We start from the raw sequence: 25,318 nt of genomic DNA, 5'->3' as shown, positions 1-25,318 counted from the left end.
TTGGGAACATGGAATACACGTGCAAAGCGTGCAAATGAAGCACTTTGTGAAAAAGCAAGTTATGGGCACTTAGCAGACCTTTCGCTTTCGCCCTAATTTACGTGCAAATGTAAGCATGTTTTCGCCATTAGAACTAGTCGACAGTGTCAATGACAGTGGATTTTAAATTATTTATGGGTTGCTTAGACCCACTTTCGTCAAAATGGAACAATACCATGCGTGACATTATGGTCTAGCTAATATAATTGACATTCAGAAAATAATGTCGAAAATATCATCTGACCCTTAAATTCTTTTGAGTAGTAAGACTTGCTTGCAGCTAAATGTGATCAAGTGAAGCATTTTATTTTATATTAAGACCAAGAATATACATCTTATAAATGTAAACTGCTAACTTGTATAATGTTAATGATATTTTATCAAACATATGTCAATTTTAGTTTGAATGCGACATGCAATATTTTCTTCTAGAGTAAAACTACAAATTATCGTTACATTGCGGCTGATGGTTACATCATAGATCATACGGTTTCGCAATAACTTTGAACTACAAACATTTAGAAACGTGTTGGTCGAAAACATGTCACAATATGATATATCTTTAATTGCGGGCATTACTACTTCTTTTTAAAGATTTGTGGACAAAAAAAATTAATGGTGGACACACAATAAAATTTACTTACTTCTAGTATGGAGTTTACTTACTGTATTTCATTTAGTTATCCGAGACTGCGTTTGCATAGCATTATTTTTTCGTAGTGAAAAATAAAATGCAGTACAAAATTCTTCATCGTGAATATTAAGTGGCTCCGGAAGCATTCTAAACTAACTAAAGCCTTTCAAGATAAAATAAGTTTCTTACGGACACATAATGTTTACTAATTTGTCCTTTAACATATATTAATCGCAATAAATGTGCAACTTGTTAAGGCGATTGATAATTTTAATAACATCTTGACAAACTTTAAAACATTCCGCTCCGTGAACTAGGCCTACTGACAAGTGTTTTGTGATTGGTCAAATCGATCGTGTTGTATTAAACAGCAGTTGATTAGTTGATCGGTCAAAACACGTGTATGGTGTCAACAAACATCACTGTCTTTTTACCAAAGATATGGCAAATAGAGGCCCAGTATACGGTTTGAGTCGTGAATGTCAGTTGAAGGTATGTATATTTATTCATACACTGATTTAAAATTAAACCTTATGACAGTATTGTCTCGATATTGTGCAGTACCTGTTTAGTTGTTTTGCCTGAGACGGCATTCTTATTATGTGTATCGAATGACGGTACAGCGAGTCGCGGTTAAATAATGATTGTGCTATCGCAACCCTGAATCCTTGCAGAGATACAAGGTGAACTAATAGTATTCAGGGTTTGTGATTATAAACATAAGCTCAATCAATGAAACATACACACACACACACACACACACTGTACACTTGTGCACACATACACGCACACAGACACGTACGCACGCACTGCAATTTACTCATGGTTTATCGGGGGGGGGGGGTGCGGCCATAGTCACTTAAATATCGTAAATATTGTAAATACACATCCTCGTTTTTAATTATAAATCACGCCTATTGTTTTGGAATTTAGGTAACTAAATCCACTCTTATTCAGAAAATACAGTTTTATCTTCTAGACTGAAGGCTAAAAATACTCACGGGCGTAGAAAGGTGCCAAAAAGTTGGGGGGGGGGGGTGGGGAGGGGACGGCACACGCACACACATATATATAAATACATGTATAAACATATAAAAAATACATCGCTCCCCCTCCCCGCTTCCAACGTCAGTTATACTAAAGAAAAACACTACAATTTGACTCCTTTAAACAAAAAAAAAATCAATGAGCACCCTAAGCATGTTTTTAACCGGTCAGGTTGTAAAATGAGACACAAGAGGTGTGAAACTTATTTTTTTTAAACTGACAGTCAACATGCATTCTGAATATTCTTTTATGTCCATTATAGTTGAACATTGCATCTAACACATATGCTATAATGTGAGTACATGCATTCTGTTTGTAAGTATTTTCATACAAACTTTAGAACTGGTATAATCATTGAACAGAACGTTCTATACATAAGTGTATCAGTATTCAACATCAACATTTAGCTTAAAGCTGTCACACTCTGATTTGTCTTTTGTTCACAAAAGTCGAGCCTCCACAGTTTTATCTTCTACTTGACAAGGCCTCTATGTATATGGGTAATTTTCTGTTTAGTCTACAACACCAATATAGGTCCAGTTTCCCAGCAGCGTCAGTCAACGGTTTATCTCATCAGATTATTTAATGATTAAAATGTTGACCCAGGGTGACAATGGTCAGTGTTAAATATGAGATGGGGTTTTGAATTTAATACCAGGTTGGGCCTATTCAAAGTAAAATAAGCTGCAGCCTTTTAAAACCACCATGTGGGTAATATATATTTTTAATCTTTGAAATTGAAACAGAATAAATGCTTTAGTCATGTTTTGTACTTCCGTCACCATCTGTTGTCTCTGGCAAGACTTGTACACCAGGGAATGTGGTGTAGTGTTTAAGCTGTTGGATTAGAGGCTGGTAGGTACTGGGTTCACATCCCAACCGAAGTTTAATGATTTAGCGGGTAGGTGTAAGGCTACTACACTGACTTCTCTCTCACTAACCACAAACAACTATCCACTAATCCACTGTCCTGGCAGACAGTCCAGATAGCTGAGGGCACTTGTGGTGGTAGTACTAATGGCAGGTGCCACCGGTCGGGCAGGATATGCTTGACTTTCATGAACACCTGATATCATCACTGTTATGACAGTGATTCATGGAATCACAACTATAGTTATTCCAATGAGTTCTGTCCAGTGCTTGTTTTGATTTAGTAAACCAGTCTGGGAGTGGCAGTCCTCTTTATGGCAGTGCAAGAAGGGTGGATTGTCCAGTAAAGGATCTCCTCAGAAGTGGCTGTCATCCTATAGATGAGGCACTAGATAGAGATTCATGGAATCAACCACTATTATGCCAAATGTCGATATTGTTATGCATTGTTATGGTCCTGATCATGTATTACAGTTTGGTGGTTCAGATTCCAAAGTATACTAACATACATTAGGCCTAAACATCCAGAGAATACTCATCTCATCACTTGGTAAATAGATGTTGCCAGGTATGCAGTGTAATGTAGGCCCCTACTACTAAAAAACCCACTGAATAATGCATACAATAATTGGTGGTAGCAGGGTTTTTTTCTTTCTAACTAGGGGATGACCACCACTGTTTTTCTTTCTAACTAGGGGATAACCACCACTGTTTTTCTCTTCACAAAATACAAAAACTTCAAAATGTTTGTTTTGTTAAAAAGTTTGTTTTGTTTAACAACACCATTAGAGCAGATTGTTTTGTTAATCATTGGCTATTGGATGTTAACCATATGGTAATTTTGACCAAGTCTAAGAGAGGAAACCCGCTACATTTTTCCGTTAGTAGCGAGGGATCATTTATATGCACCATCCCATAGACAGGATAGTATATACCACAGCCTTTGATATACCAGTCGTGGTGCACTGGATGGGACAAGGAATAGCTCAATGGGCCCACCAACTGGGATCGATCCTAGACTGACCACACATCAGGCTTTACCACTGGGCTACGTCCCACCCCAGTTTGTTTTGTTTAACAACACCACTAGGAGGAAGGTCCATCAAGAATAGGGTCATAGTATAACTAGCATTCTTGCATCATGTTGGTTGTGGGTGGGACATAGGCCAGTGGTAAAGTGTGGCATGATCAGTCTATGATTGATCTTAGTCAGTGGGCAGATTGGACCATTTCTCATTCCAGCCAGTGCTTCACAACTGGTGTAACAAAGGCTGTGGTATGTACTATCCTGTCTGTGAGATGGTGCATATAAAAGAGTCATTGTTCCTAATTGAAAATATTAGTCCATGGAGTGGTGACAGCATGTTTTGTCTCTCATTATCTTAACCCTAAATAAAAATGAAACCTTTCTTCCTTCCTTCCTTTTGGTTGTTCAGTTTGTATGTTTGAGGTTCTTTGTAAACTTAAATCCTCTGGAAATAATGTATACCTTACTGCCTATGCACCCTCCAGTCCTCCTCACCCACCCCCCACCCCCTGAAAGACTAAATCATCATGTAAGTTATAACCTTAACACGGACCAAAATGCTTTTACATCCCCAAACCCCACCCTGATGGCTTCATGCTCAGATGTTGGTCCTGGGCATACAGGGAACATTTTGTTTTCAAATTCTAGATTAACGATATTTCAAGTCAATCCAAAATTGATTAGCAACTACTGTTTAATGTTTTAGAATTGTGTAGCGATCTCTGAAACTTGCGTAGCAAATCCCAACGTGATACTGAACAAAATGTTCCCTGCCTTATCCAGCTATTCCTTTCTTTCCAGTCTGAGATTGCTTCAGAGTGTAAGTCAATCAATAGCAGGTGTATGCAAGTCAGACTGGCACATGAGTGGATGGATTATTTTACCAGTCATTGATGCTGCTGTGTAATGGCAAAATAATAGAGGCTTGATCGGCTTTCAGTGTTATGTTTGGCCCTTTCTATTAAGAGGTCTCAGAAAAGACTTTCCTGTGACTGGCCTCATTGGTGCTGTGGCCTTATTAGACAGAATATTTCTGTCTCTGTATAACTATATTTTAAATTTATTTTTTAACTGGTATATGTTCAATAGCGTTACAGTACAGCCATTAAAAGTAAGCCATATATGTATATAAAATAGACAAATAACAAAAAACAAAAACATCAAATATAGTTTTAGAGACCTATCAGTATTTGGTACTAGGTTCATATCCAATACAGTGTAAACTTGTACATTGTTAAGGTCAATCTGGAGGTAAAATCATTAGCAAGGCCAATGTCAAGACCATGATAATGATAATGATGGTATGTGCTGCCCTGCTTGTGAAAAGTACTGGACTGGTGTAAGTGGACTAGTGGTTATGATATCAGATTTAAAGACTCGTCTGCACTAGATGTTCTGTACGTGTACTGCACCTCTTGAAACTATGTGGCTTCTTTTCAGAGCATCTATTCCAATTGCATTATGACTGCAGTTAGTCAAAAACATTACAGAGTAATTGACTAAACTGAATGAACACAATTCCATTGGTTTCCTCTAAAGATTCTCCAGTAAAAATAGTTTTATTCCACAAGTAAATTAAATTATTTTATTGTAATTTTTTTATGAACAGCATGCAGTGGTGTCATGGTTAAACCATCAAACATAAGGCTGGTAGTTAATGGGTTCGCAACCAGGTACCGGCTCCCACCCAGTGTGAGTTTTAACCTACTCCCTCTTCTTTCTCACTAACTACTAACAACTAACCCACAGTCCTGACAGTGTGCTTAATTGGATATAAGCACAAAAATAGGTTGAAATGAATTAATTTTATGGACATTTAGTTGAAGGTATATAATGTTTACATTTCAAATCTAAAGTTAAGACATAATTTTGGCAGAAAGGCACCATTACGCAACATCGAGACAGCACCTTTAGTATGTAACTTGTTTTGAAAACATTTCTTTTAGTCAATGGTTTAAGGTAACTTAACATCCGGTTGCTGGTTGTTTAGATTTCAATGCATTTTGAGAAAATAAACTGAATCTGATTACATACCAGATTAAATATCCGGGTGACTACATACAGGATCCACTGTTAAAGGAATCCGTTTGACTGGCAAATATTGTACAACGCTTGTCACGCCTGATATCATTTCAGTGTAATGAAGAAGTGATACATGTATACGGGTATCTTAATTTACATGGCATAACCAGACAGTGTTAGGCTTGGTTGAAGAGTTAATAAAAGATTCTTTTCTTTAATGACACCACCAGAGCACTGGCTGTTGGATGTCAAACATTTTGTGATTCGACGTTAGTATCAAGGGATCTTTTATTTATGCCATGCCACAGGATAGCACATACCACAGCCTTTGATATACTAGTTGAAATAAGAAATAGCCCAATGGGTCCACCAATGGGGATGGATCCTAGACTGATCGTGCATCAGTCGAGTGCATTACCACTGGGCTACATCCCACCCCTGGCTTGGCTGATGCTCATGGGAAAATTATTTTTAAAATCTGCCATATTAGCTCACTTTTGAACAATTAAAAACACACTCCTATTTGGCAGTTTTGCATATATGTGTCTAAGTAGAGTCTAGCCCTTATTTTTAATACCTGGTGGGTCTGCTGTGTATTTGTTTGGGGTGGATTAGCGGAGGGGCATTATGGGGGGGGGGGGGGGGTTCCTGTGGTTGTTGTACTTGGTAGTTTCAGTACAATCTTTGGGGTAAATGGGGTGTATATATTCTAAATATACTGGGAGTGCACTGTGCTGTTTTTCATGTTTGAACATGTAGACCTGGATTTATGCTACATTTGTGTATATCTAAAGGGGTGGATATAGCTCAGTGGGAGACTGCTTGCCTAAAGTATATTTTATGAATAGTTTTACAAATTATTTAATTGCTGGTTTGTCTAAAGGGTTTTAGCAAGATGAGGTATAGACTGGCAAGTAAAGTTTGGGGGTGGGTGAGGGGGGTGGGTGTGTCGAGTCATGCTCCCCTGAAAAATATATTGAAAAAAAGAAGAAAATTTGCTGTGTGTGTGTGTAGACAAGCCTGATTTTTAATTTCTTTCCATACCACATGTTTCTGAAACATCCCTTTTATAAAACTGCTGTTATGTTTTGTCTGTTCTTTTCAATTCCATATATAAAAAACAATTTTTTTTCCATCACTGTGGTATATACATGTAAAAATTATCATTATAAAGTTAATTGAAAATTATTTATTATGATTTTATGATGATTCATTAATCAATATGCTCTAGTGGTATCATTAAACAAAACAAACAAACAATATGCATGTTGTATTGTCGTGGAGTATAACTGTATTCCCAGCTGATTCTTGTGGTCATTGTGTGCCTATAGGTTATAAAAGTGATAAAAACCTAACATGATAGCAGTCATTCAGATAGTCATTTCATGTCCCAAAAGAGATTTTACCAGTTAACTGATGCTGCGGCACAGCAATTATCTGTTACAAAAATACTGTGACAGACAAAAACAGCAGTTCGTTTAGTCGCTTTTATTGATCAGGTAACAATCAATGTAATCACCCAAAATCATCAATAACAAGTGACAGGTTTATGTGTCCAAGTAAGAGATCAGCAGATATCCATAAAACACTGTGCTGATACCAACTAAGATACAGGTACCAAGAAAAACAGTCATACAGGATTGGAGAAATCCCAACTGTGTAAGCCAGTGATTAATAATTTTATATATGGACCACTTCATTAGAATAAAGTACATTTGTGTACTGAGGAGCCTGTTTTGACTACATTATCAATCCTCTTTAATGAATATACCTGTATTGTTTTTTTCCTGTTTCAACTAATTTTCCATGACTGACATATTAAAAATGATGGTATGTGGTGTTCTGTCTTTGGGAAAATGCATATAAAGATCACTTGTTGATAAGGTGTTTATGTAACCAGAGCCCCATTTTACGTAGTGATCTCAGGACTAAGATCACCTTAACTGCATACGGTAGTCATACATATAAAGTGATCTTAGCGCGAAGATCGATTCATAAAAATGAGCCCAGGTTTTGTTTATATTTTAATACAGTGTTGTTATTATTATGCACATTTGAAATCTGGTAGCCACTGATTAAACAAGTGTCATCAAATGAACACTCTTTTATTTTATTTGTATTTTTTATTATTATTATTTTTTGATACATGTAAATGTGTCTACAGACAAAAGAGAAGTTTAACCTTGACCGTGCCAGGGAAGCCGTAGGGTGGATAGAGGAGGTCACCGGACTCAGTCTGACGCCAAGTCGAGGCAAGATTCAGGATGAATACGACGTGGCGGAGGTCCTCAAGGATGGAACAGCTCTCTGTGAGTAAGTACATCCGGGATCATTTCTCTCTGTAAAGCTATATTCATACTTCATTGCCGACTCTTGTTGGAGAGTAATTGACTCGCCCAGTTCTGCTTCTGTTAATTCAAACTTAATTCTCATTTTTCAGTGAATATAGTGAAGTTTTAATACAATTTACCTTTACACACTTTTCTGGCTAATGTTAAAGTTAAAGTTTATTTTATTTTACAACACCACTAGAGCATATTGATTTATTAATCATCAGCTATTGGATGTTAAACAATTTGGTAATTCTGACATACAGTCTTGAGGGGAAATCTGCAACATTTTTCAATTAGCAGCAATGGATCCTTTATGTGCACTTTCTCACAGATATGACACTACATACCACGACCTTTAGTTACAGTCGTTGGGCACTGGTTGGGAGGGATAAAACCTAGTGAGAAAATGGGACCACTGAAGGTGTTTGATCCTTTGATGCAAGCACCTCCGGCAAGTGCTCTCTCCACTGAGCTAGCTCAATGGGGATAACGACAGGGATCGATCCTAGAGAGCGCTTTACCATTGGGCGACATCTTGCCCACAGAATAGTGCATAACAAATGACCTGCCTTGTGTAAATAAAACAAGTTAGACAGACTTCAGTATGAGAAACTTAATTACTTGAGGTGATGAAATATTTACATGACATGGCAGGCAGTTAAGACCGCCAAGTGACGTAATCTCATTGATTTGTTTTATGTGCTGCATTCTAAATAAGATTGTGGGATAACCTCCATTTCGTTCTATTAATGCAAATTGAAATATATTTAGTTAAATAGTTTATTATACTATCAAGTCATTTATGTTGTTTTACAAGTCAGGTTGATGAAAGCGAAGCACTTTGTTGTAAATTAGAGCGTTTGTTTACACTGTGCATACAGGAGTTGGTCAGAGCTGACGTCACTTAACCCCAAGCTATAGTACCGGACCTCACAAAAACAAAACAAAGTGACTGCCCCCAGTTAGCAGGAATAATCATGTTTTTTTATTAACTCTAAAATTTAATGTTTTTCATTTCTTAAAGTGTCAGTATGTGTTGGTAGTCCAGGTATGCATCTTTCCAACACATAAGGCTCATGTTTGAGTTTACTCTCCATTTAACAATTAATTTAATAATTAGCCTACTCGCACTAGAACGTGACTTTTGCTAAGGTTATGTAACTAATTTGTATCAGATACTTAGCAGGTTTGTAAATATTTTTGACAATTCATGTGTGTTTTTTACAGGTTGATGAACAAAATTAATCCTGGAGCAATAAAAAGGTATCACAAACAGAAGACAACATTTAAACAGGTACATGTATTAAAGTGACAGACTCTAGTTTTTAAACACTACGACCTAGTTTTCACTATTAAAGATGTTTTTGATAATTTAAATTAAAAGTACTTACATTTTATTATTTAGAATATTAATTTTCGTACACCTGACATGTTTCTGGTCATCCAGGTTTTTGCAGTATTATGCATACAACATGATAATATATATAAATACATGTATATATATTTTTCTTTTTTTAAGATGGAAAATATTGAATTGTTCATCAATGCATGTCTGAACTACAACATGAACAAAGTTGACATATTCCAAACTCTTGATCTGTACGAGGCCAAATCCATGTACTCGGTGAGTTAATAACACTGTTATATCACAGTTCATATGATGTAATCGGTGAGTTAATAACACTGTTATATCACAGTTCATATGATGTAATCGGTGAGTTAATAACACTGTTATATCACAGTTCATTTGATGTACTCGGTGAGTTAATAACACTTATATCACAGTTCATATGATGTACTTGGTGAGTTAATAACACTGTTATATCACAGTTCATATGATGTACTCGGTGAGTTAATAACACTGTTATATCACAGATCATATGATGTACTCGGTGAGTTAATAACACTGTTACTGTATATCATTTTATATGATGTACAGTTTATGTGATAAAAATATGCTTCTCTTCTTTGATATACTGAGTTAATAACATTGTTATATATGACAGTTCTTATGATCAAAATATGTATCTCTTCTTTGATATACTCAATGTATAAATGAAGATACAGCTTATATACTGAGTGATGTGACTTTCATAATTTTGGCCCTGGTTGCCTTAAGGTTGTCCAATCCAAATACTGACTATTTTTTTTAGGTGGGTGATACATTTTAACTAGGACATGCAGGAAATAAACCAAGACTCCGACATCTTTGACATTTTAATATGTGAACATGTTCACGTTCATATTGGTGTTTTAAAAAACAAGTAAGGAGACCTTTTACAGTTCGGTAAAAATTGTTACAGTTACAATGTTTTGATACCAGATACTTTGTGATTAACACTCTTCAGACATTAAGTGGACATATACCTTTCCATTTCTTATTGATTTCATTTCAATGTAAACAGTTTGATACACTTTTTACAATCTCGGTGACATGTTTCTTGAATTGTTTATTGCAGGTTGTGAATGCCATTCATGCTTTAGGATCACTGGTAAGATTTTGCATCTTATAAATATGACCAAAAATCTACAAAATCAATCACTTTGAAAAGAAGAAAAAAAAAGATACATGCACTTCTAAATTCAAGGAGATTTATGTAAAGTTCAAGCATTTAAACAAAATATTCAAACACTTCAAAAACGACCTTGAATTTCAAAGGTGTTTCAAAATCTGCATAACCTACTTTTGTATAATTAAGTGCCCTATTTGCAATAGTCATCAGTACTTTATTTTCTCAGGTGCAGTTTTAAACTTTAAAATGAAAGAAAATTAATGTATCCAATATTGCCTTAATAGGCTAAGAAAATCTGTAACAAAACTTGTCAAATAAAAATGAAAGAAAAGGTTGCTAACATATCTAATATTGCTTTAACAGGCTAAGAAAAATGGCTACTCTGGTCCAACAATTGGTGTCAAACTTGCTGACAAGAAGGAGAGGAAATTCACCGAGGAGCAGATAGCAGAAGGTAACCGAGTGATCGGTCTGCAGTATGGGACCAACAAAGTGGCATCTCAAGCTGGGATGACCCCGTACGGTCTGCCCCGACAGATCCTGCCCAGTCAGACAAGCGTGGAGGAGAGGACGAGTGTGGAGGAGAGGACGATGCTAGAGTCACAGACGAAGCAGGACAACGTGGATGAAAATGGTCTCGACAACCATGTGGACGATGCTGTAGACTCCCACGATAATACTTAGTTCACAGCTGATACATTTAAGTTTATAGGATATGAAAATGTTAACATTGTTTGCTGTAGCAGTGTTCTCACTGGGTTAAAATTAAAGGGTGTGTGACCCCCACACCCACCCACCCAACTATTTTGATAACCATGTGGCTGATGGTGTAGTCTTCAACAATAATACTTAGTTCATGGCTGATACATTTAAGTTTTCAGACTATGAAAATGTTAATATTGTTTGTTGTAACAGTGTTCTCGTTGGGTGAAAATTAAAGGGTGATGTGATTGCCACCACTCCCTTCATAGTGTTAAAATAAGATTGTTCATTTTGAAATAGCAGGGTGGGTAGAAATGAAGGTGAATGTGATAAAATATAATAAGGTATGGAAAAATAAAGTGGGGTGCAAAACTAATAAAGCGAGGCAGTAAAATGTGAAAGGGGGTGGCACCCACCTATTATAAACTAGCAAAAAAACCTATAACAATACAAAATCCATCATTTTAAAAAAATAATTAAAACAGATATTAAAAACTATGGCTCCCTTTGTTTTTTTAATACATTAGAAAATATGGTTACCCAGAAAAAAAATCCACAGGATTAAAGGTCTTGTCTAGCTATGTATTTTAAAAAAATAATAATAACTAATCTATGACTAAAGGTTTTACTAAAGTGGGATTATAGTTCATAAAAAAAACAATTAATTAATGTAGAGCTACACCAAAACCTCACCATCAGACTTTATTGAGATGAGACTAATTTTTTTTTTTTACAATAACTCATTTAAAACAAAATATTGACTTGTTTTAATTTTTAACCCCGACTTGTTTTCTTCTTCCTTTAGTATAGTTAATGAGCTGCCCAATTTTAAGGTTGGCCTGAGTATTAATTTTAAAATACTTTTAGGTTGGCCTTGATATTTTAAAATACTTTTAGGTTGGCCTTGATATTTTAAAATACTTTTAGGTTGGCCTTGATATTTTAAAATACTTTTAGGTTGGCCTTGATATTTTAAAATACTTTTAGGTTGGCCTTGATATTTTAAAATACTTTTAGGTTGGCCTTGGTATTAATTTTTAAATATTTGTAGGTTGATCTTGGTATTACGTTTTAAAGGTCTACATTTATCAAAAACGTAATTCACTATTGTTTGGTATCTACGTATACCTTTTACAATATATATGAAGTATCAATAAAATAAATTTTTAAAAATTTACCCGTTTTTAATATATTCGCAATAAAAAGTCGCGTTTTTCCCATTGCTTGCCAAAAAGCCTCTGGACTCCAAGAGTCAAGTCACATGCTAACTGGCATAACATTCGCAGCCTTTCGGTCATTTTACATGGAAGTGGAACACGTGTATTTTTAAAACGCAAAAATTTTATTCTATTGAATTGAATTGTATGTTTGGAATATTATTTTGAAGATATCTTTCAAATGTGAAACATGGTGAACCATTGTTCATTGTATGGATGTACAAAAGCTGCAGTTAAAGGCAAAAAAAGTTAGCATATTTTTCCGAAAGACAAACCGACATTGTTTGCACGAAAGCAGTGCTTAAACCGAACACGTGCATATTGGAAAGGACCGTCCAGATGGGATTCGATTTGCAGTGACCACTTCACACCTGGGGATTACGACAATTATCTAAGATGGTTGATGGGGATGGTACCGAAACTTTTGTTAAAGAACTTGTCTGTTCCAAGCCTGTATCCCCCCTGTTCAGCCTATTTGCAGCCTGGAGCCCGAATGTCACCCGGAGACAAAAACAAAGCCCGAATATTTGGCACAAAGATACACTTCAACACGATGCATTTATATATTTTAAAAAAAAAAATGTAGGAAAAATATTTTTAGACAAAAATTGCATTTTTCATGTTCGGGCTGTACATAACGATATCCCGAACATCGCCAGAAAACAAAAACAGATAGGCCTATCGAATGTTAATGCGATTTTTTCTAAAACATATTTTTTCTACATTTATTGTTTTAACATATACAGTCAGACCTCGGTACAACGACCATCGTTACTGCGACATTTACACCATCTGACCAAAAATTGTTGGGAACAAATGTACATCAGTGTTATTCTGTTCATTACAACGGAATTCACATCTTCCGATACCAACACCGACAGAGCAAATTAGGAACAAACGTGCATCTGATGTCTGAAAACACCTCTTTACAACGACATTACATAATCACAGATACCATAGCATATTGGCAGTACACACACAACCACTTAGATTCCTTGATCTCGTAGTGAGCCGACTGTGTCACATGCTGTCCGAGCTACCGATGTCTACGAAATCTGTAGACATGTATTGCTTTTGCAAATAAGCCTTTAGTTAACCAATTAACTTCAAACAATAAAATCTTCTATTTTCATATTTTGTAAACGAAACCGGTACCAATCATAGATGTCTGTAACCAAGTAATGATTAGACGATGAATGCGCCTTGTTTAATATATTTAATGATGTTTTTTAAAAATATATTTAATGTATGTACGTGTATTTGTTGTTTTTAATAATAATTGCAATACATTAATTATTTAAATGCTATCCAGTCATTAGTTAATATTAATTAGTATTTTTTCTAAATATATAAATGCATCGTATTGAGGTGTATCTTTGTGCCAAATATGAACAATGTACACCTCGGCATTAGCTTTGTTTTTGTCACTGGGCAACGTCCAGGCTCCGGACTGCAAATAGGCTGACTGCATTTGGCTCGATGGATCATCGTCGGTGTACTACGGTTCAAACTGATAGGGAAGTACCCCTAACGGATTTTCTCCTTCTTTCTCACCAAACGAGGTAGCATTAGAATAAATAGACAAATGCGACAAGTCCAAAATGTCCAAACTAACGTCCGATAAGAATGAGTAATTTTCCGAAGAATCATTACATGCTGTCACCATGCTAACCTACTAATGAATGAGTGGAATTCATCTGATGCTACGTCACAGGTCAGATGCGGGTCAAATCGACTGGATCAGTGTTTTTTCCCTCTAGCGTTTTTTATGGTTAATAATGTAATCTTTATGTATTTGTTTTTATATACTGTGTATTAATAATGTGCCATGATTGTGGACCTTTAAATATTTTTATGTTGGTCTTGGTATTAAGTTAGCTGTGTTAAACAGCCACCAAAGGGTGTATAATAAAATGCCATTTTGAGACAAGTGGTTGCTTAATACAAGTTATTTTATACATGTACTATATTAGATGATTTGGGAGAATCAAAAAGTGTTCTCTTTGCACAGTTGGATACTAGAATAGGTTTGACTGTATTCATTTTATACATTTTTAGTTTGGCTTAGGTATTGATTTTTTATGTTGTTATGCTCTAAGCACAAAGTATTACACAATGCGTGTAACATGAAGCTTGTCCAGTCACATTTATGGGTTATGCAAAAAACAGTTCTGGTACTAGTAACCCATTTTATTTTGCATGTATAACCATGTAAATCATCTTTTTAAGTTTACTGTGTGAATGAAAAATATATTACACAAAACTGGACATTTGGGAGCAATTGGAATAAATCTACAATCATCGTCCTCACAATTTTCAGAGGCCTGCATCCATTTCACCCATGGCCTCAGACCACAGTTATCTTCCCATTTGGTTGTCCAAAATCTGGAAATTTGTCTGCGCAAGTAGTCTGCTGTTTGACTGTGATTATTTCATGGCAGACAGCTTTGAAGTGGCAACTATTCAACTAAGTTGACAGGGTAGAGCATGTAGTTTGTAAACATGTGTAACTTGTTGACATTGAAGACTTGTTTGTGGTAATTCCGGCCCATGCAAAAGTAGTGCTTTTTGTACAAAATGGGTGTACTCCGGCCAGGTTTAGTGGTTGTGTTTGTTTAAACCAATATCCTTGGAGAAAGGGCTGGACAACAGCGGTTGTCCTTTTCAGGGTATGTTTCCCTCAAGCAGGCAAAGGTACTTAAAAAAATTCATTGGCCTGCTGATATTAATAAAATTGTTACAGCCACTAACGCTATATAGAAACATATAGCGTAATTAATTGTGGTCTGTGGTCCCCATCTACCCCATCTGAATTGTGCATCTGAACTCCTCCAACATTTTATAGAGCACCACCAAACCTGCTTGTCCTGTGGAAGTTTGTCATTTGGTCACAGGTTTACTTTTATATCTAGAACAGGTACTCTGGACACTCCACTCTATAAGAAGGATGTTCAGTGTGGAAATACAGTGAAAACCCATAGGACTAAAGTCTGGTTTGAAGGGGTATCCAGTTTAATGAGGTTCTCTTCTGTCCTGCTATTTAAAAAGGAAGCATGGAAAATGCTAGATTTGGAGGGAATTCTGGTTAACCAAGAGTCCAATTTTGAGGGTTTCACTGTAACTGCGTTGTATGACTATCACCAAGTGTACAGTTTAAGTAAAGAGTACAGTTTGTGTACCTCATGACTATGCATGGTTGATTGTCTAGTATTTGGCTGTTGGCCAACATTAAACTTGAAACAATACTTAAAACCACACATAAAGTATTGTCACACGAGGAGAAAAAGGCTCGGTTTACATTACCTTTGTGTCTTGTTTGACAGTACCTTTATGCACTGATAATTTGTAGCAAGTTTGTAATCTATACAGTAGTCAGTTTTACTAGAGTGGTCTTGTATATATATATATCCTGGTTGTCTGCAAGATTTAAATACATTAACATAACCTTTGGGCATATGAACAAGTTTATATGACAACATTTAGTGAAGATACCAAAAAGTATTGTTAGTACAAAAAAGTTAGTTCCAGCAAGCAATGATCATTTTATAGCTGGCTTATCATTCCTGTAAAAATAATATATAAATATATTTTAATTTTTGTCATTCAAAACATAACATATACAATCATCTTTGTTGTTTTTTTGGTATGAGATACATTTACTATGAAACCAATTTATTAAATTTTCTTACGTTAATTAGGGTTTTACATTTAAAACAGAAATATTCATTTTTAGTTCTTGAAATTGTTGGTAACTTTGTTAGTGAGAATGTAGTCCATATTAGTATTTTTAGTAGGTGTCTGCAACTAGGCTTGTACTAAGCCCGTTTAATTTGTAGTTGTGTTAAAACAGATTTCCTCATTAAGGTCACAATAAAAATGTGGTCTTAATAGTAACTTCATTTGGTGTTTGCTGTACAAGTAGGATGTTTTTCAATTTCAATGTTCAGCGTAAACTTGTAAGAATTAACTGCAATTATTTTTGAGTTTTTGCTAGTATAAATTGAAAGAATAATGTGCACTTTTTGCATGATGTGTTAGTCATGGAGAGAGACACTGATCAGAGGTCATGACCTCTCTATTGTCATAATTCACATTGTGAAAATATTTCATGGGCATCTTTTCAACTGTGGTGTATTAATTTAATTTTGGCCAATAGTAATTTTTCTGGAATATAGGATAGTTCTTTAAAAGGACATTCCTGGCAGCCACTTCAAAATATTTCTAGCCAACCAAGCATTTTTAACAAAAAAAATTACATTTTCTTTCTTAAAATATCAGTGCATTTATATACAATGAAAGAAGAGGCCAATCTTACTGATGAAATTGTTAGTACATGTAGTGAGAAGCTGATGTCACTGTAATATTTTGGATCAAATTCATTGGCAAAAAAAGAAGACAAATAGTGTTTAAGACTTTGGTGCAAGACTGTACATCAAAAGTTAAAGTTTGTTTTGTTTAACAAAACCACTAGAGCATTGGTTTATTAATCATCGGCTATTGGATGGATGTCAAACATTTGGTAATGTTGACAGTCTTAGGACACCCGCTACATTTTTCCATTAGTAGCAAGGGATATTTTATATGCACAGACAGGATAGCACATATCACAGCCTTTGATATACCAGTTGTGGTGCATTGGCTGGAACAAGAAATAGCCCAATAGGGGACTGTATATCAACACGTCATGCCAAATGCAGTTCACCAGTCGATTGTTCAGTTCTTGGCCAGATAGATTTCAGTAATGCCAGAAAATACTAATTACGGTACTACTTTACTTTCATTTTAACGTAACAATATATCAGTTCCTTAATATTATCATATTCAAATTGTTTTGCTTAAATTGCATTATCAACTTTACTATAAACATTAATATGACCAAACACATTAGGGAAACTGGGATATTCCGACATTGATATTGTATGAAAGAAAATGCTATTTTAATCATTGAAAGGGGCTTCATTTGTTGGGAATGTGTTACTTTTGTGACTTTAATGTTTGCAGAATTCACAGCAAGCAATCTTTTATACATTTTAAAAATTATTCCCAAATGTTATGAAAGTGCTTTATATGACAATAGATCAATCTAAGCCTGTATCCTGCAATCACTATATACATTGTCGAGAAGTATTTCACACTAGATTTTCAATAAACAACTAACCAAATAATTTGTTTTAGTAAAGCATACAAATAACGTTTTGTGTCATAATGAAGATACAAAACTCATATATCTATTTATGAATTGGAGTTAAGAAACACTTTATGAATGTGACAAAATGTCACTAGTGTCTTACAAAGAAAGAAAGAAATGTTTTATTTAACAAAACACATTTTATTTACGGTTATATGGCGTATGGTTATATGACATATGGTTAAGGACCACACAGATTTTAAGAGGAAACCCGCTGTCGCCACTACATGGGCTACTCTTTCCGATTAGCAGCAAGGGATCTTTTATTTGCACTTCCCACAGGCAGGATAGCACAAACCATGGCCTTTGTTGAACCAGTTATGGATCACTGGTCGGTGCAAGTGGTTTACACCTACCCATTGAGCCTTGCGGAGCACTCACTCATGGTTTGGAGTCAGTTTCTGATTAAAAATCCCATACCTCAACTGGGATACGAACCCAGTACCTACCAGCCTGTAGACCGATGGCCTAACCACTATGCCACCGAGGCCGGTGTCTTACAAAGAATGACCCATGTATCTTAGATGTCATACTACAAAAAACGCTAGGTTGATGGTACACGATTTGATACCAAAACTGGAATAAATAATGATTTTCAGACTATTACTGTTGAATTGCAGGATAAATAAAACAACCGTTAATTGCCTTAATATCAGCTTTACCACACAGCCATTCTAACCTTCGCAGGATAAAGCTGTTATCTTCAGGCAGTAACTGGTTATTCTCTATTATGGGAACATGTACAGTGAACAAGGTTTAGACCAAACTAATAACCGGCCTCGGTGATGTTGTGGTTAAGCCATTGGACATAAGGTTGGTAGGTACAGGGTTCGTAGCCCAGTATTGGCTTCCACCCAGAGCGAGTTTTAACGACTCAGTGGGTAGGTGTAAAACCACTACACCGTCTTTTCTTTCACTAATCACTAACAACTAACCCACTGTACTGGGCAGAGGTGCTTGAACCTTAATTGGATATAAGCACAGAAATAAGTTGAAATGAAACAGATGAGAACAGGACATTGTCAGCCCTTCCTGCATCTCTTCATGCTGAAAATTTCTCACATGGACGAGTGCCCATGTGGCAGTGGTCCATAGATGCCAACCCACATTCGACACCCTGCAAATGTGGCTCAGTGCAATGGACCTGAGGGAGAAGCTGTGGGGACCGGCGACGTCGGAATTCGTCCACAATACCGGACTACCCATCTGACATGGCCGGGATCGCTAAGAAGAAGATTAATGAAACAGACCAAACAATAAGATAAAAAAACAAAACAAGTTGACACATGTTTCATCATTGTCTTTTATTACAAAATATGCTAATGCAAAAGAGCATTGGCCACATTTACAAAATGTAATAACAATAAACATCAACTGCCTAAAGAGCTAGTTGACCTACGTTTTAAAACCCTGATAGGCACATCTCTGGGGAAATTTATTTGTAATATCAGTAACGTCTAGGGGATTCAAGGTAAATGCCAAGGAATAAATTCGCCCTCACACCAATGTATAATATGAATAAAAGTTTTTGAATTAAAAAAAATATATATATTATTTTTGTTTTCAATTGTTTAATTTCAACTGAATTCGTGTGTGCTTCGATTCCATTATTTCACATATACTTTTTACCTACTTCATAGTTTGACACCCAATAGCCGATGTATTTTTCATGCTGGGGTGTCGTTAAACATTCATTCATTTTACCTACTTATTTGTGTTCTTCCCCATTTTGACATACCAGTACTTGTTTTCAAAACACTGAATCTACTAATTTGTTTGTTTTAAATCTTTGGGCAATCATTACACTTCAAAACTTGTAAAAATATTTTTGTATTAGTGAATTTGTTTTTTTTTTAATTTAAAAAACCCCAAACAAACTGAAATTCATTTATTTATGTAATACTCTGCCTTTTCATTCCCAGGCATTTACCTCAAAAATAAATTCCACTCTCAATCCACTGAAATTAACCTTGCTGGTTTGTGGTTTGGTTCTACATGTCAGTTACTTACTCTTACGGAATACAGCATCAGCAGACTACAATATTACAAGAAGCTTGTTGGGTTCATGCATATGCCAGAGACTTTATATAACACTAACGTACTGTGGTTAAACCAGGCACACCTACCGATACATTTCTACAGTCTGTCGTTAGTATGTACATATGTACAGATTACAATAGATTTCTATGTTAAACTACTTACAGAGTACCAGTATTCACTAATCGTAATGGAGCTTCATCATCAAATACATATATATCTTTTTTTCACTGAATAACCACTGAAACAAAACACTGACATGTCACAAAGTCTGTCAAAGAACATAAAATAATTTATACCCATAAATAAATTTAGAAGAACTCTAAATGCATATTTAAAATTGCAAATAAAATTAAAATAAATAAATTTTTAAAAATAATAAAATTAATAATAATTATTATTATAAAAAGAAAGAAAAAAGTAAGTAAAAACATTTTAAATTGAAAAAAAAAGAGAGAAAAGAATAGGACAGAAAAAACAACAAGAAAAAATAGTGATATTTTGTTAAACAAAACATGTTACTGTTAAATACGGTTTCAATGTACAATAAAATATGTAACAGTGATAAAATTTAATTTAAACTAAATTTAAAAGTGAAATGCATTTAAAACAAAAATGTTACAAGCTGAAGTATATCTAATTCCATAAAAATCAAGAGGGATACTTAATTTGTAGTCTATAAAGCTGTGTACCAACTTATTAAGTTCCATTATTTCATTTGTAGTACCGTATGTTAATTAAAACAAAATTGTTTCATTTCTCGACATTTATAAATCAAAGTTCCCACATGATAAAGATGCACAACAGATATTGCTCAATACATTTTTAAATACTGAAATAAAATTTTATTAACAAAATATACCACATTAAATTTATATGTATGTTAAATTTTTTTATTGAAACACCAACAATAAGAATTCAAATAATTTTAAATTCTCTAATATTCTGCTTTTTATAAACCTATAACAAATAAATATCTGAGTTAATTAACACATCTTCGATATTCTATAATGTGCTAGAAGAAATATTTCTGAATGTAAAATAATGGTTTTGCACAACAAAAACTGTATATAAATATGACATGTAATGGTTCGTATTGTTACAAGTTTAATATCAAAATTAGGAAATAACAGTGTAGCTTTTGTCTTAAAACTTCTGGTTTGCTGTAAGCTTATTTGTTATTGGGGTTTTTTGCTTTGTTTTGTTTTTATTATTGGTGGGGTATGTGTGCACCCCAGCCCTTGTAATTCTGTTTTCATATACACTATATAACACTTGAAATATTTGACAAGATCAATGAAATAAAATTCTTGGTTATTAGTTGCTAATGAAAAATCCCAATTTTTTTCACACCCATGTGTTACTATCATTGTACAATGGTGGAATAGGTAAATCCACCATTATGCTAAGCTGATTTATTGATATACACATTGATTTATATTTATATATATATATATATATATATTTTTTTTTTTTTTTTTTTTTTTTTTACAGCAAACCAGGAGTTTTTATAAGTATAGGCGAAATGGTGTATTATTTCACTGGTTTCAGCCAGGTGTGAAATGAATCGTACCATTACAGAAATGTGAATCTCCTTGAGCAGACAATATAGAGAGACAATATAACACACAAGAACAGTGGTAATAATTTATGGAAGACATCTACCTAAGAAGTTCAAAATCTTAGCACTATAAACAGCTTGCAGAACTTTAAAAAAAGGTGTTTAACAATTCAGTTAGTTCTCATCGTGGCTTCGTAATCTGCACTTTCCTGCCATTCACAATCCATTTTCCATACAAAGACAACACCAAATATATACTTTTAAAAATCAGCATATACATTATGTACCTTGATCTACAGATATTTCCACAAAACATTGGTGGGTAAGCAGTATCTACACAGATCTTTGTTTCTCAAACTATATTAGTCTTGAGTCTAGACTGTTTTATAAGCATGGGGCTGCGTATCTTAACCATGGTCAAGATGGACAATGATTACTGGTAGAAACTGGGCATCTTTTGTTTGAAAATCCCAAATCAAAATGTCTTCACAAAACCAAATGCAACAAAATAAGAGAACTCTTAAAGATACCAATTCAGGGTTTTGCATTTTGGCAAATTCATTATAAAATATATAGGTAAAATTCAACTGTGGCTACTCTGCAAAATCCGTTTTCATAAAGGTATGGTGGGCATGTGTATGGTGGGCATGTTCTATACTGATGGAAAGAAATGAGGGAACACTTAAATAGCAAAACCAAACATTGACTGCAACGAAAACTCTTATTCACAGTGTTAGGAAGTTAACTGTGTTACTGATATCCAATCCCATATTACATCTCTGTGTTTTATACAGACATAACTACTCTAGTAGAGAATTAAATTCGGTCTCAAATATCATGCATTCCCTTATTTTTTCCCCCATCAGTATACATTTCATGGCATATAATAAAACTGCATTATCAATTTGATGGTGTCGTGCTAAACATCGATTCAGAATGTAATTCTGCAGGAAAGGGGAGACAACTGAAGCCACGACGAGACCTCATCAAGCACTCGTGATAATAATTCATACAACAGCATTAAACACTGCCATTATTATTATATATACAGTAACAACAATGAGTAGTGTACATAGTTCAAATACAGCTCCAATGTGGTTTTCAACATAATCATTTCTTGCACATATAATATATGTAATATACCCCAGAGACAAACATTCCTTACATCAAAGACTACTTGGTTCAGATCTCTGTGTACAAATGGTGTTTGTCCGTTGATAATGTCTTTGCATCATCAATGTAAAATAAATGCATTTCTCTACAAGTGTGTACATCTGCAAAGTCCTTGGTCCAAACAACGCCATTTTGATAAAGACCCGCTTTCAAAGACACATTAAAATGTTTGGGGTTTTTAACCGTTGCTGCAAACTGGCTTTAATCACCTTTCAATGCTGACATTTACTGGCTTTTGCATTACCCCATTAAAATCAAAGACATTCAAGTCTTCACATCATTATTTTTTTGCATTTTAACAGCTTTTACCCAATTATAATTCCTGTACCCTATTTCCGATGTATATACCCCATTATTCTGAATTCTCATACATTTCCAAAATGTACGCAGGAACATTGGATTGAGCTATATTTCTGAAATGTATCCATTTCACATACATTTCTTAAATGTAAAAAGGAACATATCCAATTCCCATACATTAATGAAATGTACCCAAGAAAATATCCAATTCATATACAATTCCTAATGTATGAAGATCCATGTCCGGATGTTATAAAACAGCCACGCAAAGACCACACTGTAGATAGTCCAATCCAAGATTAAAAGAGTTTTTAACATCTGATATCACAAACTAAAATGTATCGCATCCCATCCTCAGCTTACGAGTATGCTACACTGTGACATGACCCGACCAGCCAATAACTCCACGGATGCCTTTGTTTTGGTAAGCCAGCTGCGTTGCCCATTTCTGTCTGCCATCATGAGATATCCCTGAGAAATTGACTACTATGATGTCATCCTGCCCGAATACGCCCTTCCTGTCCTGAACACATCCCTGTCGGCTACACATCCTGAACACATACGCGTTAGCTACACGTCTTGAACACATTACGTGCCGGCTAAACCTCCCAAAAACCTACGTTAATGTTCGAACAGACAAACAAAACACAGAGACGGATGCACACAGGCAGTATTATTATTATTATAACAACCGTGCCGGAATTGAGAACAGACACGCGCGTCTATCGCAGACTGAACCGGTAGGCGTGGCTATCCATTAATTCTCAAAGACACGGGCGAACTGAGCACTATCAATGACAACGTTTCCCACCCATACACTTTGACAGCTCATCGAGAATCCACCATATGTACCTGGACATTAGCTATGACACTGTGTGGTGCCTCGGGTATAACAGTGGTGGCACCCAGACCACCACAGTGTTCCGACAGGATGACAGTCTGTTCGGGTATTGGCATATATGTGGAGAGTCTTGTCTGTGGAGGGGTCGGGCTCCGGCTACGTCGACACAGACTGGGGGGTGGGGGCAGCATCGGGGCCTTTGTCATGCCATGCGGGGTAGGCCTGAAGCGATCTTTCCCGATAAGGAGGGGTTCAAGACACGGGAGACTGGCGTGCTCGCTGTCTTCGTGTGGCGTCATGGTGCTGTAACCATGGTCACTGTCCCCGCCCGCTGGCCGCCGGTACGACGTGTTCACTCGGTACGGGGAAATACTCGCAGGGTTCTCGTTGAATGTGGCCAGAACAAAGTTAGTGTGACCTGCAAAACAGAAAATGGTAATTGTTACAAGATGTGTCCACAATATATTGATTTTTCACTCTAAAATACCTCTACCATAGAAACATATATATGCCTAAAAAGCACACATTAATGACAAGTGTAATTAAGTAATTATTGGAAGTAAAGTCATAACATGACATTGCTTCCCCAGTCGGTCTGTGAATGTGAAATATGACATTTTGACATCTCCTAGTTGTGGCTGAAATGTTATATTAAAAACCCCTGCGCGTGCTGTAACCTCATCGTGGCGCAGGAGTGTAACATTCTCTTTGAGAATGGCCAATACAGCACAAATTGAAATTTGGAGTAAAAGTCTGTATCTATATGTGATATTTGTATTTTTGCACAGTTCTTTACACTGTTTTTATTTAAATCTTGAATTTATATATTGATGTTGATCATCACCTTATTTGTTTACATTACCATAGTGTGACACCCAATAGCCGATATATTTTTTGTGCTGGGGTGTCGTTAAACATTCATTCATTCATTCATTCAAGTTATATTAAAAAAAACCCCAATGATATGAATAATAAAGAAATTACTACACTCTCAAGTGACTCATACCGATTTCATGAAATTCATGCCATGATTAATGTATTACTCTTGCTTTTGCTCAGGCAATACAAAAATCTAACATTCGTTTCGTAAAATCAGTACGACATACAATCTCTATCTCTAAACCATCTGACTGACCAGCTCCAGGATCCTCCGCGGGTTCAACATCATCCGGTTCGTTGTAGTAGTGCGACATGCGGTTGTGGTTCTCGGGCAGCGTGCTGATGTACTGGTGCGAGTTGCGATGCACATGGTGTCGGTAGCAGTACACGCCGAGAGCCACCAGCAGGAAGCAGCCCATAATTCCACCGGCTACCGGACCAACAGGCGTGCTCTTCATTTTCACCGGGTCAAAACCATGAGCCAAAGCTGTGACAAAAAATTTATTATAAATTCTTAGTTTAAAAATAATAATAACAATAATAATTTAAATCAGATTTTATTTATTTACAAAATAAAATGTAATTTGTGATGTTGTTTTTACATAATCTTTACAAGTTTAATACAACTAGAGCTGCATGCACTTTCTGCCAGAAAATAATTTGAGGGTACGTACAAAAAACAAAACAGATCATAGTTGCCCCTACTAGGTAGTTATTGATCTGAAATCTTTCGAAACTGGACGCTGTATTTTATATACTTTGACAAATTTGAAACAGCAATTCACTCACTATAATCTTTATAAAAAAAATTAACAAGCCTACCCATTAAATTTTCAATATTTTAGGGTATGTAATGTTATCCTGCATACCCTTTAGTAGAAACCCCTGTATGAGAACTGCAATTCAGTAGCATCATAAGACAATTTGTCAATGGT

The 25,318-nt window shown here is 35.4% G+C and overlaps 3 protein-coding genes across 3 annotated transcripts in view; 1 reads left to right on the top strand and 2 right to left on the bottom strand.

Moving 5' to 3' along the window:
• Nucleotides 1-972, bottom strand: part of LOC121375847 — a 28,422-nt gene extending 27,450 nt beyond the window's left edge. The window contains exon 1 of the mRNA XM_041503515.1: nucleotides 706-972. The gene's annotated coding sequence lies outside the window, so the exon portion shown is untranslated. The remainder of the gene's footprint in view (nucleotides 1-705) is intronic.
• Nucleotides 973-1,035: 63 nt separating this feature from the next.
• LOC121375651 (myophilin-like) lies at nucleotides 1,036-13,396 on the top strand. Its single transcript, XM_041503205.1, has 6 exons — nucleotides 1,036-1,165; nucleotides 7,804-7,952; nucleotides 9,200-9,266; nucleotides 9,492-9,596; nucleotides 10,432-10,464; nucleotides 10,849-13,396. Exons 1-6 carry the CDS (start codon nucleotides 1,115-1,117, stop codon nucleotides 11,167-11,169), a joined length of 726 nt encoding a protein of 241 aa, XP_041359139.1. The 5' UTR covers nucleotides 1,036-1,114; the 3' UTR covers nucleotides 11,170-13,396.
• Nucleotides 13,397-20,133: 6,737 nt separating this feature from the next.
• LOC121374254 (VWFA and cache domain-containing protein 1-like) overlaps nucleotides 20,134-25,318 on the bottom strand; it is a 79,642-nt gene continuing 74,457 nt past the window's right edge. The window contains exons 27-28 of the mRNA XM_041501276.1: nucleotides 24,640-24,870; nucleotides 20,134-23,922 (exon numbers count right to left, since the gene is read on the bottom strand). Coding sequence (XP_041357210.1) covers nucleotides 23,492-23,922; nucleotides 24,640-24,870 — 662 coding nt within the window. The 3' untranslated portion in view covers nucleotides 20,134-23,491. The remainder of the gene's footprint in view (nucleotides 23,923-24,639; nucleotides 24,871-25,318) is intronic.

Source organism: Gigantopelta aegis, chromosome 6, assembly GCF_016097555.1.
Source record: "Gigantopelta aegis isolate Gae_Host chromosome 6, Gae_host_genome, whole genome shotgun sequence".
NCBI classification, from domain to species: Eukaryota; Metazoa; Mollusca; class Gastropoda; order Neomphalida; family Peltospiridae; genus Gigantopelta; species Gigantopelta aegis.
This window is presented reverse-complemented; position numbering and strand designations above follow the sequence as displayed.